Source organism: Colletotrichum abscissum (assembly GCF_030869225.1).
Source record: "Colletotrichum abscissum strain IMI 504890 chromosome Unknown Scaffold_11.1, whole genome shotgun sequence".
Classification (NCBI taxonomy): Eukaryota; Fungi; Ascomycota; class Sordariomycetes; order Glomerellales; family Glomerellaceae; genus Colletotrichum; species Colletotrichum abscissum.
This window is the reverse complement of record NW_026849999.1, coordinates 562,655-578,126: the sequence shown is the minus strand read 5'-3', so window position 1 is coordinate 578,126 and position 15,472 is coordinate 562,655. Positions and strand designations below refer to the sequence as shown.

The following is a 15,472-nucleotide window of genomic DNA, read 5'->3' as shown; positions in this document are numbered from 1 at the left end:
ATGTCGCGCTCTATGATACTCTTTTCAGCTCAGAGGAGCTGCGCAAGTCTCCTCGGTTCGACCGCCTTTCGTGGGCTTGCGATTCGACAATATGCCACTGCCACGAGGAAGAAGTCCGTCGAGAAGCCCGCCACGAAATCCAGCGAGCCTGCCGCAACTGCCCCCACTATCGAGAAAGCAAACAACGACTCCGTAATTATGCGCACCTACAAGCCGCGAACACCCGGAGTCCGTCATCTGAAGCGTCCGATCAACGATCACCTGTGGAAGGGCCGACCCTTCCTGCCACTGACCTACCCCAAGAAGGGCCACGGCAAGGGAGGTCGTAACAACTCTGGAAGGATCACCGTCAGACATCACGGAGGTGGCGCGAAGAGGAGGATACGAACCGTTGATTTTGAGCGCTGGCAGGCTGGTCCGCATCTGGTCGATCGCATCGAGTACGATCCGGGTCGAAGTGCTCACATTGCGCTGCTCTCGAACAAGTCTACCGGGCGCAAGAGCTACATCGTTGCTGCTGAGGGTATGCGTGCCGGCGACGTCGTCCACAGCTACCGTTCCGGTATCCCCAAGGACCTTCTTGACAGCATGGGTGGCGTCGTCGATCCCGGTATTTTGGCAGCCAAAACGGCCTGGAGAGGCAACTGCTTGCCCATGCACATGATTCCTGTTGGTACTGTTATCTTCAACGTCGGCTCGAGAGCCAAGGGCGGTGCTGTGTTCTGTCGCAGTGCTGGTACCTACGCAATCTTGGTTTCCAAGGAGGAAGAGACCAGGGACGACGGTACCAAGGTTGTTACGGGCAAGTACATCAACGTTCGTCTTCAGAGCGGCGAGATTCGCAGAGTCAGCAAAGACGCTTGCGCAACGATTGGAGTCGCTAGCAACCCCCACCACCAGTACAGACAATTGGGCAAGGCCGGACGAAGCAGATGGCTCAACATTCGCCCCACGGTTCGTGGTCTTGCCATGAACTCCGGTACGTGTAACCAACCTTGCCTCTACGTATTGGAAACACTAACAATCGTGTGACAGTTGACCACCCTCACGGTGGTGGTCGTGGTAAGTCGAAGGGTAACCGCCACCCTACCAGTCCATGGGGCACTCCCGTACGTTTCTCCCTGCTGCCCCTCATACTCTCGCAGCTACTGATACACACATCCTACAGGCCAAGGGCGGCTTCAAGACCCGTCGCAAGCACAACTTCAACAAGTGGGTTGTCGAGCCCAGAGTACGCAACATGGGCAAGAGAAGAAGCAAGGCCTCATAAGTCATGCTAGTCCATCGACAAGATCCGACTGTAGACGGACGCGAACAGACATTTACCGAGCCTGAAACGACGCTCGATGCCCCTGCTGTAAATGTATGTCATAGTATTTGTATCATAGAGCTATTCATGTTGAGTTGCCGGCCTCCGGCGCATTCTCCCAAGATACCGCAGCTTCATTTCTGATCATGCCCATTATCCAAGTCTTTCGGTCACAACTATATACTATCACGTGTAGCAGCAGAGGCGCCCTGGATTGAACCGGCCGTGCTATTAAGCCAAGCTCGTAGACGCTCAGCCATCTCCCTCGGGCCTGTTTTGTCCAGCAGTGGTCGTCTCCTCGGTGCGCTGCTCGGGATCTGGACCGGTCCCAGGTCCGGTTCCGTTAGCAGTGGTTTCTGCTCCACGGCTCCGCTCCCTCCAGGCCGTCACTCCGCCGGCGAATGTCTCCTTATACGTTTTCTTGGCTCTTTCAAGCTCTTCTTTCGCAGCTTTCTGAGCCTCCTTGAAACCCGTCTTCTCTTTCTTTGCGTCCCGACTTACCTTGTTCCGTTCGGCTGTCATGGAGAGAAATCGGTTCCAAGATGGGGATGAAGCGAGGCTGTTGCCGCCCACCATGATCCACCACAACTTCGGGACGGGGTTATCCCCCGAGGATGTATCTTGGGACATTTGTTCTTTTTTTCTGAGCAATGACTTTTGATGTGTTCCAACTTGCTTGTCTAGGTGTCTTTGGCTTTGGATAGCTCAATAGCTCACGACTTTTTGGTAAGCGTGAAAGTGTATTGAAATAGCCTGTTTCGAATTGATGTTAGGACGGGCGGCCCGTTTTGATTGAGGGTTCCCGCAGGTGTTGCCGACTTACGCTAGTTGCTGACGTTGAGGCGATGGAACTGTCGCCTTGGCTTTTCTTTATTTGATCAAGTAAATGAATCAGTCGCTTCTCTACCCTGGAGGGCTGTAGGCACTGCTAGTAAGTAAAGTGCTAGGTTGGTGAGCTGCTAAAGGAGGTGCATGAAGATCTCTTTATGGTAACAGGATTATCTCGCATCGGGTTGTTTCCAACGGTGAATCAGACGTTGTCACTAACAATACACGTAATGTATCAAGTGTCAAATCGGATACTGTCAGCTTCATTCACGGATTCACTGAGGGTTTTGCCAGACCGCTGGGCTTGCTTGTCATTTGTGTTGATTTGAAGAGGTGAAAACAGACTGTTAACATGTTGCGTCTCGCTTTTAAAGCTGCTCCTCTATCGTAATCGCATCATGGCGATTTCTTAACAGTGGTAATCTGGCCTCCAGCCAGTAAAAGAAATCAGTGTCTCCCAGGACGCCTGTTCTAGGCTTATCCACCAGGAGCCAAACTCCTAAACGCCGCCTGTGTTTCCAAGCTTTCCCATTGAAAACAGATCCCAGTCTAATCTGATTCAGACCCAAGAGCTCCGAGGCTCATAAACATCATGGCGTGTCGAAAGTCCATCGTCTTCGCCGTTCGTAAAAACATGTGACCAAAGTGTGATATTTGCGCTTATAGTGATCCAATACGCTCCTCGACGCTGCCAAAGTAGAGAACAGGGCGTGGCTCAAGAATGCTGAGCTCGCTTCCGAAGCTCTTGCGCTCTTCCTCGAGGTCAAGCATCGAGGGCTGACGGAAGACGATGCTGTTGATTGTGCTGACGGGAGACGATGCCGTGGTAGTAAAGGAGCCTCGGTCGCTGCTGGCACGGGACGATGCTGATGACGAGCGGCGGAAGGTGGTTCTGAGTGTGCTCGGAGAGAAGCGGGAGGTGATGGACTGGAAGCGGGAGGACTGCATTTTGAACGAGAAGGAGACGTTTCCGACACCTTGGTACGTCTAAAGCTTGGTGGATGTGGGTAGTATCGAGAGAGTGGGAGGTGACAGTGTGCAAGTTCGATGACAACACTGAGGAATCTGGGTGTAGATGTTGGATATTGGAGGCTCAGCCTGGAATGTATGTGAACGAGTGAATGGCGAGAATTGAAAATGTTGGTTGGTCGAGTAGACTGAGTTCAAAAACTGGTTGATAACAGCGGGAACAGGACGGATTATATCAAGTGTCGGAAAACATGGACACTCGAGAGGGAGAATAACTTGAGGCTAATAGTAGGCTAGTGGCAGAGTAGGTATGCTAGGTTCAGCAGCAGCAGTAGTCCGGCTGAGACGAGCGAATTGCCCCTGGCAGTAAATCAATCGCAGACGAAGCGAAGTGGCAGAGAGGGAACAAGGGGCCGCGGGAGGTGGAAAGGATGGGCAGGGAAGGCAACTGGGAGGTGGACAGGGGAGTGAGGATATGCGGAGGATTAAGAAGTGTGAGAAGGGTTCAAATACCAAGGATGTATACATAGTATGGAGAAACGGGCTTGAGGTTCAGGGGTGTGACGCAGACGGCATCAATGCGAGGTGTGGCATCAGGACGCTGCCTTCTTTTGGTGACGAGCAATGCGGTGGGAACTTGGGAAGAAGAGATGCATGGATGCCACCGGTGTTGGATGCTCGAAGACAAGTTGTTCAGACGACGGGCGCAGATATGCCTCTTCTGTCTGCACGGCAGCGTGTGAGTACGTAGGCAACGGCATGTTTTGGGAGTCGTCTTGGGTAACTTGACGAGCTCTGAGATTCAGTCTATGAGACTGGACCGGTCCAACTTGGACGAGGATGTCGAACCTGGCGTTGAGCCCGTCCATTGCTTGGCGGATGAACTTTGATCGAAGAATTCGGTAGTCTGTTACTGCGATAGATACTGAGGCAGCGTCTTTCTCTGACATGATAGACTTGTTTACGGATTTCTATCGATAGAAGACTGAGGGGCCGGTGGGAGACCGAAAGACCACATGAGATTTGAGATGGCGTGCCGCATATGCCGTACCTGCGCACCACCTTCTCAACGAGAGATACGTTCAGTATCCGTAGATTCTGGCTTACATACCCAGTAAAGGAAGACAGTCACGGATCCAGAGCATGAACCAGCGGTTTATGGAAGCAGCACGCGAGGGCAAGAGGCAACGAGTGCTCTGTAACGTGCAAGAGATGCCCCAGGAGCCGGTGCAAGGCAGTCTGAGGTATGTAGCAGCCTCCTGCTCCTTTAGTCCCAATTGGCTGCATTGTGTGATCGTCGTCAGGGGGGGGGGGCCAGGAGCAAGGGATGAGTTTCCCCTGGGGTACCTTGAGTTCTTCGTACCTCCTTAGGTACCGTTCCTGCGGTAAAAGTATGGGAAGGATACGGGCGGGTACGGAACGGCCTTCTCGGCTTGGCTTATCTTGGCTTTCCACCGACTTCAGAGCTACCCGCACTCCGTACTGCCCAAAAAAAAAAAAAAAAAAAAAAAAGTCTGTTAACGCACAGGCGGTGAGCGTCCATCCCTCAATGTGCCACCCCACGCATCGTCGCTACGATTCTACTGACACGGGGGCCAAGATAATACATCGGATCAATGACTTTGGAGAGCAGAGTCTAGTAAGATACGAAGACTGGAAGAGTAGTGCTGGATTAGGTAGGCGTCAGGGGGGGACAGAGTGACAGCCAGACAACCTAGCGGTGCAGACAAAGAACGCACGGCTGTTTCAAGGGCGCCCGCCAACGAAATTGCCGATGTCATGCGTGCTTCATGGCTGACGCTGATGCTGACGCTGACCCTGACGACAGTTCTGGGACTTACAAGTTGGTGAGTGGCCACGATTACGTACAAACACCTCACCCTCCTCAGCCTCAGCGCCGTGCGTATGTCTCCATCCGGATAATCCGCTGCTACTTATGTGCAAGGCTTCAATAATGCCATCTTTCCCAAAATAAGAACCGAGCATTGCCCAAACCCATAGCCTCAAGCCTGGGAGGGTTGAAGGGCAAGCTATGGACAGGCATGTGCGCTATGTGGTGGATGGCTACCGCTGGACGGTTGACCGCAACCGCATAACGTGCTCATCGCCATAGCGCGGCGTTCGTGCCACTCGTTCGCACCAGCGTTTTCCCTTGACGAGGATGGCTGTTGCCAACGCGGCGGAAAGCCCGTGATGTGGGTGTCGAAGCCTTCTGGAAGAACTCTCTGAGCCACTGTGGCGATGCTCTGCCACGAATATTCTTGGGCCTGCCCGGAGACTTACTCATATAAGCCCACGATATTATATGCTAAAAAGGGCATATCAATCTAGGTGAGACTGTGGCAGTCTATCTATATGGTCTTCCCATTGCATCGTAAATGACACAGGTGAAGAAAAAAAAAAGAAGAAAAAAAAGGGACTGCCGATACCCGTAGTGGGTGTGGTGTTGAAGCTAATTACAAAGAACATGTTCCATCAGGGCACTGTACGGCGGACAGGTAACATCAAAGAGGTCATATTCCTGTCGGTTCTTCATCTCAAACCTCGTGTTGTTGTTCTGAGTACTAAACAGGAAGCTCGTCCGTTCCTTTGAAGTTATACCCGAATCACAAACGCCATCACACGCATCAAACTCTCCAAATCCAGGATCTTCACTCTCCTAATCGCTTTGCTGTCACATCTCCTAACTGATCCTCCGGCAAAACAGATGTCCAAGTGTCCTCTCTTTCGGGGGGCATCCGTCGATCTCATGATTAAAAGCTAGGAGAGGGGAGGAATAACGTGATGGGACATGGGCTCACTAACACTGGAAACAAGGCCACCCCTGGGTATCCCCTCACCATACCCCTGTCCTGTCCATTGCCTATCGTTGCAAATCGTGCCCACGTCTGTGTAGACGAGTGTCGAGTGAGAGTCCGGATAATACTACAAGCAGTGAAAGCGTGCAACAAACGAAAAATCTCTCTCAATCTTGTCGATGGCCCCCGATCTCCCCGTCAGAAAGTAGACAGCCAGTTGTGCGCCCAGGACGGACAAAGTAGGAGAGGAGGGGCATATTGAAACATTCGCGAAGATGAAACGAGGAAGTGCCAAGCGACGACGAGACACGGACAAGACCAGACCAGACCAGGGCCTACACCGGACGAGACGAGACATGAAAGTCACGAAATACGAGACTCAGACCCGTCTTTACACTAGGACTTTATCAATTCCCCGAGGCCTACCCCCGGAACCATGTTCGACCCCGATGGGTGACGGTTGATGAAGCTTCTTTTCTATGTCGTCTCGTCTGATCTTTCTACTGCCGGCTTTCAAGGCAAGGCCCAAGACACAAGATTACTGAATTTAGGGCCAGGTATCGAAGCCAAGAGGCATTCCTCAATGTCAAAAGCGGCGTTCTTGGCACTGTTGCAACTTAATCTATCCGTCATTCCGCCAAGAGCCAAATCCATTCACTGTTGACGGCTCGTGATCCCGTATTCTATATACTGAAAGTGATGGCTTGATACTGGCCAGCTTCTTTTATTCAATCTTTTTCGCTAGAGAGCGCACTCGTTTGTTCAGGGCATTTTTGGAGCAGGGTGCAAAGGCATCGAGGATGGAAACTTTCTAGAATCCTTCTATAAGATGCTCGAGAGAACATACAGCTTCAGCCCTCGGATTCTTCAATCCTGGGAGAAGAAATGGGCAAGGATTCGTAATTCCGGAGAAGGAAATCCACATCGTTCTGATGCTCTGTTCATGCGCAAGAAGTTTAACCTCTCTTTGACGCCTGCCAAGCAAACGTTACTGTTTTGATGTCTAAACCCGAGACGAAAGAATCACGAGAAAGTGTACGAACGGGAGCAAACCTCTCAATACACGGAGAAGCTTTCAATCTTAAAGGGTCCTCTGCTACACTAGCAAAAGATGGTACGAGTTGGTAAGCTTGATATTTGCAGTCACGTCATGCCGTTCCCGTCACTGTCGTCGCTGGGAATAAATCGCCCTTTGCGATGGGCTTTGCGATCATCGTCTTCAGATGAACGAAAAACTGGTCTCTTCTTTCTAAGCGTCCAAGTCTGGTCACAGCGTCAAAGCGGTGCATTAATCCGTCTGGCCCGAGTGCAGTCAACTATGACTGTGCATCGGAGACATGTCTTAGAATAACATCGACCGTCTTCGTTAACGAGAGTCGAGAATGATCGTAGGATTTGTGTATGACACTGGGACAGCGAGATTGACAATACGGGTGCTCACTTTTCTTCACACGAAATACGTGTTCATGATATCCTCCGCATTAGCTACACTACCCTACGTGCAATCTACGAAGCCCTTGCTTGATCATAACTGTCATCATGCTGCAAGTATCAACCAAAGCCATGAGCAAGTTGCTTCGTCTATCTTTCTATCAAACATGAAAATCGAAAAGTTCATGGTGCTCATGCCTCTCGTGGCTTAGAAATGGTCTAGGAGCTACGCCCAGAATCGATGACACGTCTTCATCTCAAACCTAAACGCCGTCGCTGAAGGAACAAAATCCACCACGCACCACTTTCTGGTGCATCTATCTACTCCAATCGGATTTTCGGACCGATTTCCGTACTGTTGCAGTTCTCCGAATACTCTCAAGCCAAATAGAGTCGTCCAGCATGTTGCTAACTTGTGCGGGGCTGACAGGGCTCTGTGGTGTGACAGCACTTCCCCTTCTACTGCTCTGAGCTGAAGTCTGGCCTCCTTCTTGCAATTCAAAGCTGAAAGCAGAATGCGTCGATTGGTGGCTCGGCGTTGTAGGCCCAGATCTCGGGAAGCTGAGCGGGTGCTGGTAGTCGCCGTCCGACGTATCTGTCGGCCCTGGTCCAGACCAGCTATTGTGTACCGATTTGTGAGCGTCTTCCACTGTCAGCAATGCTGACCTCGTTTGTCCGGTTCCGGCCACCGGCGAGGACTTGTGGCGTGTATCATCATCGTCAACAAGAATGTGAGGGATGTCGAGCTGGGGAATAGCAGTCATCCTCGCCGACTTTCTCATGTCAATGTGCTTCTTGAACTTGCGAGTCCAGTACCTGGAGATGATGTCATTAGTCATGGGACTCTATAGTCCGTAGTCATCAAGGAAACTCACAAGGTGTCAAAGAAGCCAAGAACGACCCTGCGCCGCACCTCCTCTTCCACTCTCTGTAGCCGAGCACGCCTTCGCAAGAATTCCTCCAATCTGCAGAATTGTTAGTCTGATCAGTGACTAGGGTCGATGAGGAAGTACCTACTTCAAACTCTTGCTGTCATTGATGATGTTATAGTGGGCCAGAATCATGAGCACAGAAGTGAACGAAATGCCTTTGTCGGGGTCCGCAGAGACCATGACTTCCTCGAAAAAGATGTTGAACCGACGGCGACGCTCGCGAACCTTGACAACGTCAATCTGTGCGAGTCTCCGATTGAGTCGTTGGATGTCAATGCCCGCACTGTAGTTACTCGCAGAAGCTATAGACATGTGGCGTGCTCCGGATGTCGAGGCATCGTTGCGAACATCCTCTAGGATCTGCCTGACCGAATCGTCGGCATCATAGATGCGCATTTCAAACACTCCAGAAAGCTCTCCTAGAAGTCGGGGGAATGCATCCTTGCTGATGAAGCCGGTCCCGGCAGGATCGACGCTCCGCCACGCCTCCTTGAAGCGCCGGATCTCATCACGGTCTACCGCAGCCAATCCGCTAGACCGTTGGTATACGTAACTGAAGCTCTCATAGATGAGAGAAACGAAAAGGTTGACAAAGATATACATGCTCAGAATGTTCCATGCAACGAAGAGGAAACGAGCCCAGGGTTTGCTACCGCAATCGCTGTTAAAGAAGTCGGCGTTGTCAACGCAAAGTGGCGGCTCGATAGTCGCATAATCTTCCATGACCTGGTTCCAGCCTTCACCACAACTCATTCTAAATAGAAGAATCAGGGCGTTAGGCACGCTGCGGAAGTTGACGTTGGCTTCTTCATTCTCGCCAAAGCGCGTCAGACTGAATGCTTGTGTAAGAGCAATGGCGAAAACCAGGAAGAACACAAGCCAGGTAGCGAGCAAGTTTCCAATTGTTGTTAAACTTGCAGCAGCCGTTTTGAATAGCTGGTCGAGAGCATCATTCCGCGGGATAAGAAGTAGGAGGATGGCCACAAGGAAAAACTTGTGGAGCTGCACATACGTATCGCTATTTCTGCTGATGATGAGCACGGATGTAGAGACGAACGCGCCGGTGACAACTACTAGCGAGTATAAGTCCCATGAGCTCCTTCGGAACCGGGCCCAGCCAAGACCAATGATCCTGATGGCAATGTTGGCCATGTAGACTAGCGTGAATGCCAAAAATAGTCCATCCCGAGAGTCTGTCCACCATTGTGGTTCGCCGTGATACTCGAGTAGAAGGAGTAGGAGATGGCATATGAGGACGTAGGTGACGGCTGTATACCATTTGCCCCTTTTCTCTATGGCGCGTTTGTGACACCACTTCTTCCAAGTTTTCTCTGATTCATTGTATGAGCTCTTGGACGGAGAAATCTGTCGTAACAGTTTTCGTAGTTCAAGCCAGGACCGCTGCTCAGCTGTCAAAAAGGCAACTCCAGTCTGCTCCGTATAATTGCGCATGAACACTGAGATAAACAGCGTGAGGACGAAGACTGTGGCCAACAGGTTGAAGACAACAAAGAACATGGCATTTCCCTGACGGTTGAGGTCTTTGGGCTGATTACCGAGCCCTGTGACTGCCTGTGCCGCGAACATGACATCGGTCCAACCCTCTTGACTGACAATTTGGAAGAGGACGAACAATGACGCTGCAAAGTCATCAAAGCTGAAATAGTCGTTGGAGGGAACACGTGGCGCCAACATGGGCCAATCGTCGTTGAAGGGTGTATTGTTGAATTCGCCAAAACAATCGGAAATGAGCATAATGGAGTCATCTCCGTCATTGCATTTAACCATCTGGCCGTTGAAGATATTCAGTCCGTAAATGGCGAAGGGGATTAGCAGGGAGATGGACACGAACGCAGCCTGTAGAATCAGTGAGAAAAAGATTGCTTGTGGGTTTGGAGGTGAAGCTTACACTGAGGATCTTCCATCCGCCAACTACGATGAGTGAGTGGAAAGTATCCCTCGCGCTATCGCTAACATTGAGCAGGCGTAGAGCACGAAGAGCCTTGAATGCACCAATGGCTCTAGAGACGGCGCCATCGTTGGCGAGAAGTGTACCAACATTGATGAGCAAGGTGATGAGCACTATGCCATCGATGAATCCCCAGGAGCTCCGGTAGTAGGCGTTCGGCGTGAAGAAAAAGCCATCCGCGACGACTTTGATTACAGCCTCAACCGAGAAGACTGTGGCAAATGCCAAGTCCGTCCAGACATACCAAAACGTAATGCTGAACTCAGGATGCTCGGCTTGGTATTGCTTTTGGTAAAGCGGTGTTGTGACGCAAGCAATGACGACCATTGCAACGATACATGCGTAGATGAAAGCTGAGGAAGTATACCAGGCAATCTTATTAGGCTCGACACCTTCGAATCTTTCATTTCCTCGGCCAGGACCGACGATTCTTTGACAGAACCGCCTGATAGGGTTATTGGGCGTAAAGACGAATAGCGAGTTGTTGTAATTGGGGTGTCTTGCAAGATAGTCCCGCTGGGCTTTCTTGCGCGCTGATGTGGCGAAAACCGCCTGCCGTGCCATTTGCCGCGGATCAAGAGTATCGTTGGGACCATCGAACCGTAGATTCGAGTAGAACGGATTCGGGTCTTTGCTGCTGAATATAGACTTAAACTTCCCCCACATTGAAGACAAGAAACCAGGCCTGACCTCACCAACGTGATGCGTTTGAGCCCTTGTAGGCGAACGTTCCTCGTTGGGTGTATCCTGCGGCATATCTGCGGCATCATCGAGGAATTCGTGCACTACGGCGTCCTTGAGAAGCATTTCCATCATGGCAGGACCGTAGTCCAGAGGATCCTTTCTCCGTCTAGCCTTGCCGAAAGTAAAGATGTTTGACAGCGTGAGGTTACCAGCGGATTTGCCCAGTTCTTTTCTTTGGAGAAAGGCCTTGACCTGCTCGAGGCGCTTCTCATCCTCAGAAACATCAAAATTTTCTTGAATGACAGCAATAAACATATTGACGAGAATCAAGAACGACAGGATGAACCAGCCAATCAGGAAAACAGCGCCAATCCAGCCCGTATCGTGCTCATTCAAGTAAGAAGTGACGTTGTACAGCATGGAAGTCCAGTTTTCACTCGACAAGATCTGATACATGCCGAGGAAGGAGTTGTAGACAGTGAAGAAGGAGACCTCGTTGAGGTCGCCACTATCGCTGTGACTTGGTATCTCGCCTCTGAACAGTTGAGCCGCCAAAATCGCCATAAGAAAGGTGATTAAGAAGACGAACAACATCAAATTGGCAATACCGTTCGAATTTCCGAGGACCATGACAATAAGTTTCCGGGTCATTGGTACAGCCAAGACAAGTCGGTAGACTCGTACAATTTGGAAGACTGTCAGCCAGGCATAAGTTTCTCCAGAATTCCGGATTGGCGGGATCAGGATGATGGTTGTGATGATGGCGAGGCCCGCATCGATGAGGTTACGCTTGCTCTTGTGAAAAGAACGCCAGCCTGCGGCGCAACGTATGATGATTTCAATGTCCAGCAAGATAGTGACAGCAACCTCGGCCGAGTCAATGAACTGCCCGCGTTCTTTAGACATCTTGGAACTCCTGAAGCACTGGGCCATGAGACCGAAGGCAATGACTGCAATCCAAAGCAGAAACGTCTTGTCGTAGATTCGCTGCAAGGCAGGCACCTTCTGAGGCGGTTCGTCCATGGGCTCTTGCGCCGGTGGCTCTTCGGGAGCTGTGAAAGCACTCGCCCGACTTTCCTCTCGGATAACCTGGAAGGAAGACGTAATGACCGCAATAAGCAAGTTGACGAGCCAAAGCATAAGAATCATGATGCCGGCGCCGAAGAAGAGAGCTGCGGGAAGGTAATCGGAGTTGGTTGTGTAGTACATGACGTCGGAGAAGGTGTTGGAACTGATGATGACAAACACCATTTCTAGTGATTGAGCAATATTGTCGAAGCTGACAGTGCCGTTGAATGGGTTGTCTTGCTGAAGACAGATCGAGCCACGAGGACAAAGGAAGCCTTTTCCGGCTTTGCTGCCGTTTCTGAAATTGTCCAGAATACCATCATTTTCCATCATGACCCAGGGCATGCTTTCCCCAGTATCGTTGTTGAGGAATCCTCCACAGAACTGCATGTCATTTGTGAAGGATTTCTCCTTATTAGTCGGGTCTGTTGGGTCAAGCCAGACACATTGCCGACTCAAACTGGCCTTGAAGCTTTGTACTCCAATGATGGCAAACAGTATCCAGAAGAACGTGATTAGGAAGGCGACTCGTACAAGCAGCGGTGCAGCTTTTTTCAGACTTCGAAGGATAATCTGATTATTCAATTAGTGGCGCACTTGAGAGGGGTAGGGCAGGATTACTAACCGCTGTGCCGTTCGTCAAAGCAAGCAGTCTCAAGATACGAAGACACGAAATCATCCTGAAGACGTATAGATGCTTCTCACTTTCGACGCCAGTGATTCTCAGCGCAAAGGAGATCCAGTAGGCAACAACAGCGAGGAAGTCAAGCCGGTTGAATGAATGCCGCAAGAATGCTCGTCGGGCAAGTTGATACCTTTGCTGCTCCTCGACAGTCTGTGGCAGAGTCTGACCCTGCATGATTGTGAAGGACCGCTGAAAAGCCGAGGGGCCAAGGTGAATTTGTTGTCGCGGAGCCTTAACAGACTTTTGCCGCTGAGGCTGGAACAAATTTCTGTACTGATCGACAACCGCTGCTCGGACTCCTTTTTGGCGATCGATGGTGCTGTACTCGGAGGCATTCAAGAGGAAACCGGAGACCAAAATACGGGCAATCAACTCGAGTGTGAAGATGATAAACAGTACCAAAATCGCCCAATCAATCCAGGTGACTCCCCATGAGGCTGGCCGCGGGTTCGTGAAGACATCTGGAGCCGATTCCACGGCCAAAAGAGTAGCTTGAAGGATTATAAGTATGAGAATGAAGGGCTCAGTGAACGGGTGCACCAGCAGATCGCATAGCTTCGTTCTGATCGGATGAGTGGGAGGAAAGATGCCTAAAGACTTTCCTTTAAGAGGATTCTGCATCGGCACCCGTTGTTGCATGGGCGGAGGAGGATCAGCGAATACATTCTCCCCTTCGGGACCCTTCTCAGGTACTTGGAAGAGATTGGAATGGTAGGAGGTATCGGTGAACATCTGAGCAGAGTTGTGTAGCTGCTGACGGCGGTCCGGGGCCGGTGACGGAGATCGACTCCGCGATGTCCGATGGTCCACAAGTTCACCTTCACCACTGATATTGACAACACGCTGAGACATGGCCCTCATGATGGAGCCCGCCCTGAGGAGGGCGCCAGTAGTAGAGGGCGAGCGAGAGCGTCGCTGCTCCCCTCCCGGGCTCAGTGTCGCCCCATAGCTTGGACGTCTGCCGCCAGGTTCCAAGTCATACCCGAGCGATCTTGCATCCCGCGTCCTTGGTGGCGCGTTGTCGATGTCGGATACTGTCTGGAAACTATCTCTCGGCTGAGCGTCCCCCACATTTGCGCTTAGAGAGCCGGAAATGGGCTGGGCCCTGGATGTAAGAGGCACCCTATCCTCATAGTAATCGGGGTTTGTAGCCTCTTCGAAGTATGGTGACGGTCGGTCGAGGGAGTCGAGAGATGGCGAGTTTAATCGGGGAAATGGAGGAGGCTGATTAATATCAGGTGGTAAGGCGAATTGTAATGCTGAAGCATCGATGGGGGAGTCAGGGCCTCCGGAACTGTTGGACTGAGCATAGGGCTGTTCCCAATATGTTGAAAGACCGAGTCCGTTAGCAGACATTTGCGGTTGGCCTCGACGGCCGCGTTGAGATTCGGCTTGGGAGTCTGCCTGCAGACCCTCCCTGCCAGAGCCCGAGGACTCGTCTTGTCGCGAGCTCATCTCGTAGGAGTAGGGGTTGTTGCTTTGCATCGAAGGATCTGGGTTCGATTTGCGCCTGGATCGCTGCTCTTGGTGCAGTCAATGAAGTGTAGCCGCGTGTTAACAGACAGATACTGCCGTTGTGGGCGAGCAGAAGGAGTGGCTGTCTTTGTGTGCCGGTCGGAGGGTGGCCAAGCCCACGGATCGCATGTCCAGAACTATTGCCGGTAAAAGATTGCGAACATGTCGTAGTGCGAAATAGCGTCGCGTACGACAATTCGTTTTACCAGATTTCGGATCGAATGGAACGGATTAAATCGCAAGTTCCGACAGTGCGGTGGGCTCGTTGTGTGGGAATATGAAATGTCCCCGATGGGCAACAGACGGTGCGTCGGTCGTAGAGTCGGGGTTTGGATGCCTGTAGAGAGGGTCTGGCGTTGTGTTTTCGAACGCTACCAATCTGACAGTGTGGACTCTGTGTTTCCGTCGTGAGCGGGGCGGTGCGTTTGCGATTTCGTCCTGTGGTCCGCGTTCGTTGTACGAGGGAGGAAAAGAGCGAGGGAACAATACCAATGCTGTCGAGTGTTTCTTCGTATCGAAGTCCCCGACGAGGTGATGGAGTGAAGGAGAAAGAGGCATAGGCTGACTAAGGCACCTTGTCCATGGCGGATTGAGTGCCTAGAATCAAAAGCACTGTAAGGATACTTGTCATCGGTGCCCCCACAAGGCGGGCAGTCGGAGACAGGAGTTTCTATTCTCAGCTTATCCATGGCTGACTCCCCAAGACGGCTGGCGCGGCAGGGGGCCTCCCCCACAAGGCAAGCTGGAATGGTAAGTACTTGTCTAACCGTTGAAGTTCCCAGGCACTAGCAGTACCCAGGCACTTTGGAGGACAAGGAGGCAGGCAGTGGTCTAAGTACCTTGTTATCGAAGAAAGTTAATTCTTTCTGAGTCACAAGTACAAGAATACAGTTTTAATAAAACAGTATAGTGCCCACCCAGCACTTGAATTGAGATGCTTTTTCAAGCTTGCCATGAGAGAAAGATGACTGTACTGCTGACTGCCTGCCATCGAGGTCCGCAAGTGGCGCGCAGGCAGTGGTCAGTGGTCGCTGGCAGAGGCTTCCAGGTTGATTCGGGTCCCGAGAACATGGGGCGCCGTCAGGGGCCGAAAAAGTATCAGCACAGTGTGTATCCAGCCGTGGGCGTGTTTCACCCTTCCCTTTCAGCCCGTCTCGAAACTGCCAGGTTGCGAGGTGAGCCCCGGGAACCTTACTTGCTGCAGGGCTCATGCAGAGCAGCAGAGGATACGAAGTCTTGCTGGGCTTCCTACTTCCTAATACTGTCTAGGGTCTAATGCGGCAT

The 15,472-nt window shown here is 51.5% G+C and overlaps 4 protein-coding genes across 4 annotated transcripts; 2 read left to right on the top strand and 2 right to left on the bottom strand.

The window, feature by feature from the left end:
• Positions 1–1,270, top strand: CABS01_05519 (50S ribosomal protein L2; the record flags this gene model as incomplete). Its single annotated transcript, XM_060538888.1, has 3 exons — positions 1–979; positions 1,036–1,109; positions 1,169–1,270. The coding sequence occupies 3 exons, from the start codon at positions 1–3 to the stop codon at positions 1,268–1,270; spliced, it is 1,155 nt and encodes a 384-aa protein (XP_060405150.1).
• Positions 1,271–1,561: 291 nt separating this feature from the next.
• CABS01_05518 (uncharacterized protein) lies at positions 1,562–1,939 on the bottom strand (the record flags this gene model as incomplete). Its single annotated transcript, XM_060538887.1, has 1 exon — positions 1,562–1,939. The coding sequence occupies one exon, from the start codon at positions 1,937–1,939 to the stop codon at positions 1,562–1,564; it is 378 nt and encodes a 125-aa protein (XP_060405149.1).
• Positions 1,940–2,797: 858 nt separating this feature from the next.
• Positions 2,798–14,158, bottom strand: CABS01_05516 (ion transporter; the record flags this gene model as incomplete). Its single annotated transcript, XM_060538885.1, has 6 exons — positions 2,798–3,124; positions 7,692–8,151; positions 8,211–8,300; positions 8,353–10,124; positions 10,177–12,561; positions 12,614–14,158. 6 exons carry the CDS (start codon positions 14,156–14,158, stop codon positions 2,798–2,800), a joined length of 6,579 nt encoding a protein of 2,192 aa, XP_060405147.1.
• Positions 4,250–5,219, top strand: CABS01_05517 (uncharacterized protein; the record flags this gene model as incomplete). The annotated part of the gene is made up of 3 exons (XM_060538886.1): positions 4,250–4,350; positions 4,935–5,009; positions 5,108–5,219. 3 exons carry the CDS (start codon positions 4,250–4,252, stop codon positions 5,217–5,219), a joined length of 288 nt encoding a protein of 95 aa, XP_060405148.1.
• Positions 14,159–15,472: the final 1,314 nt, after the last annotated feature.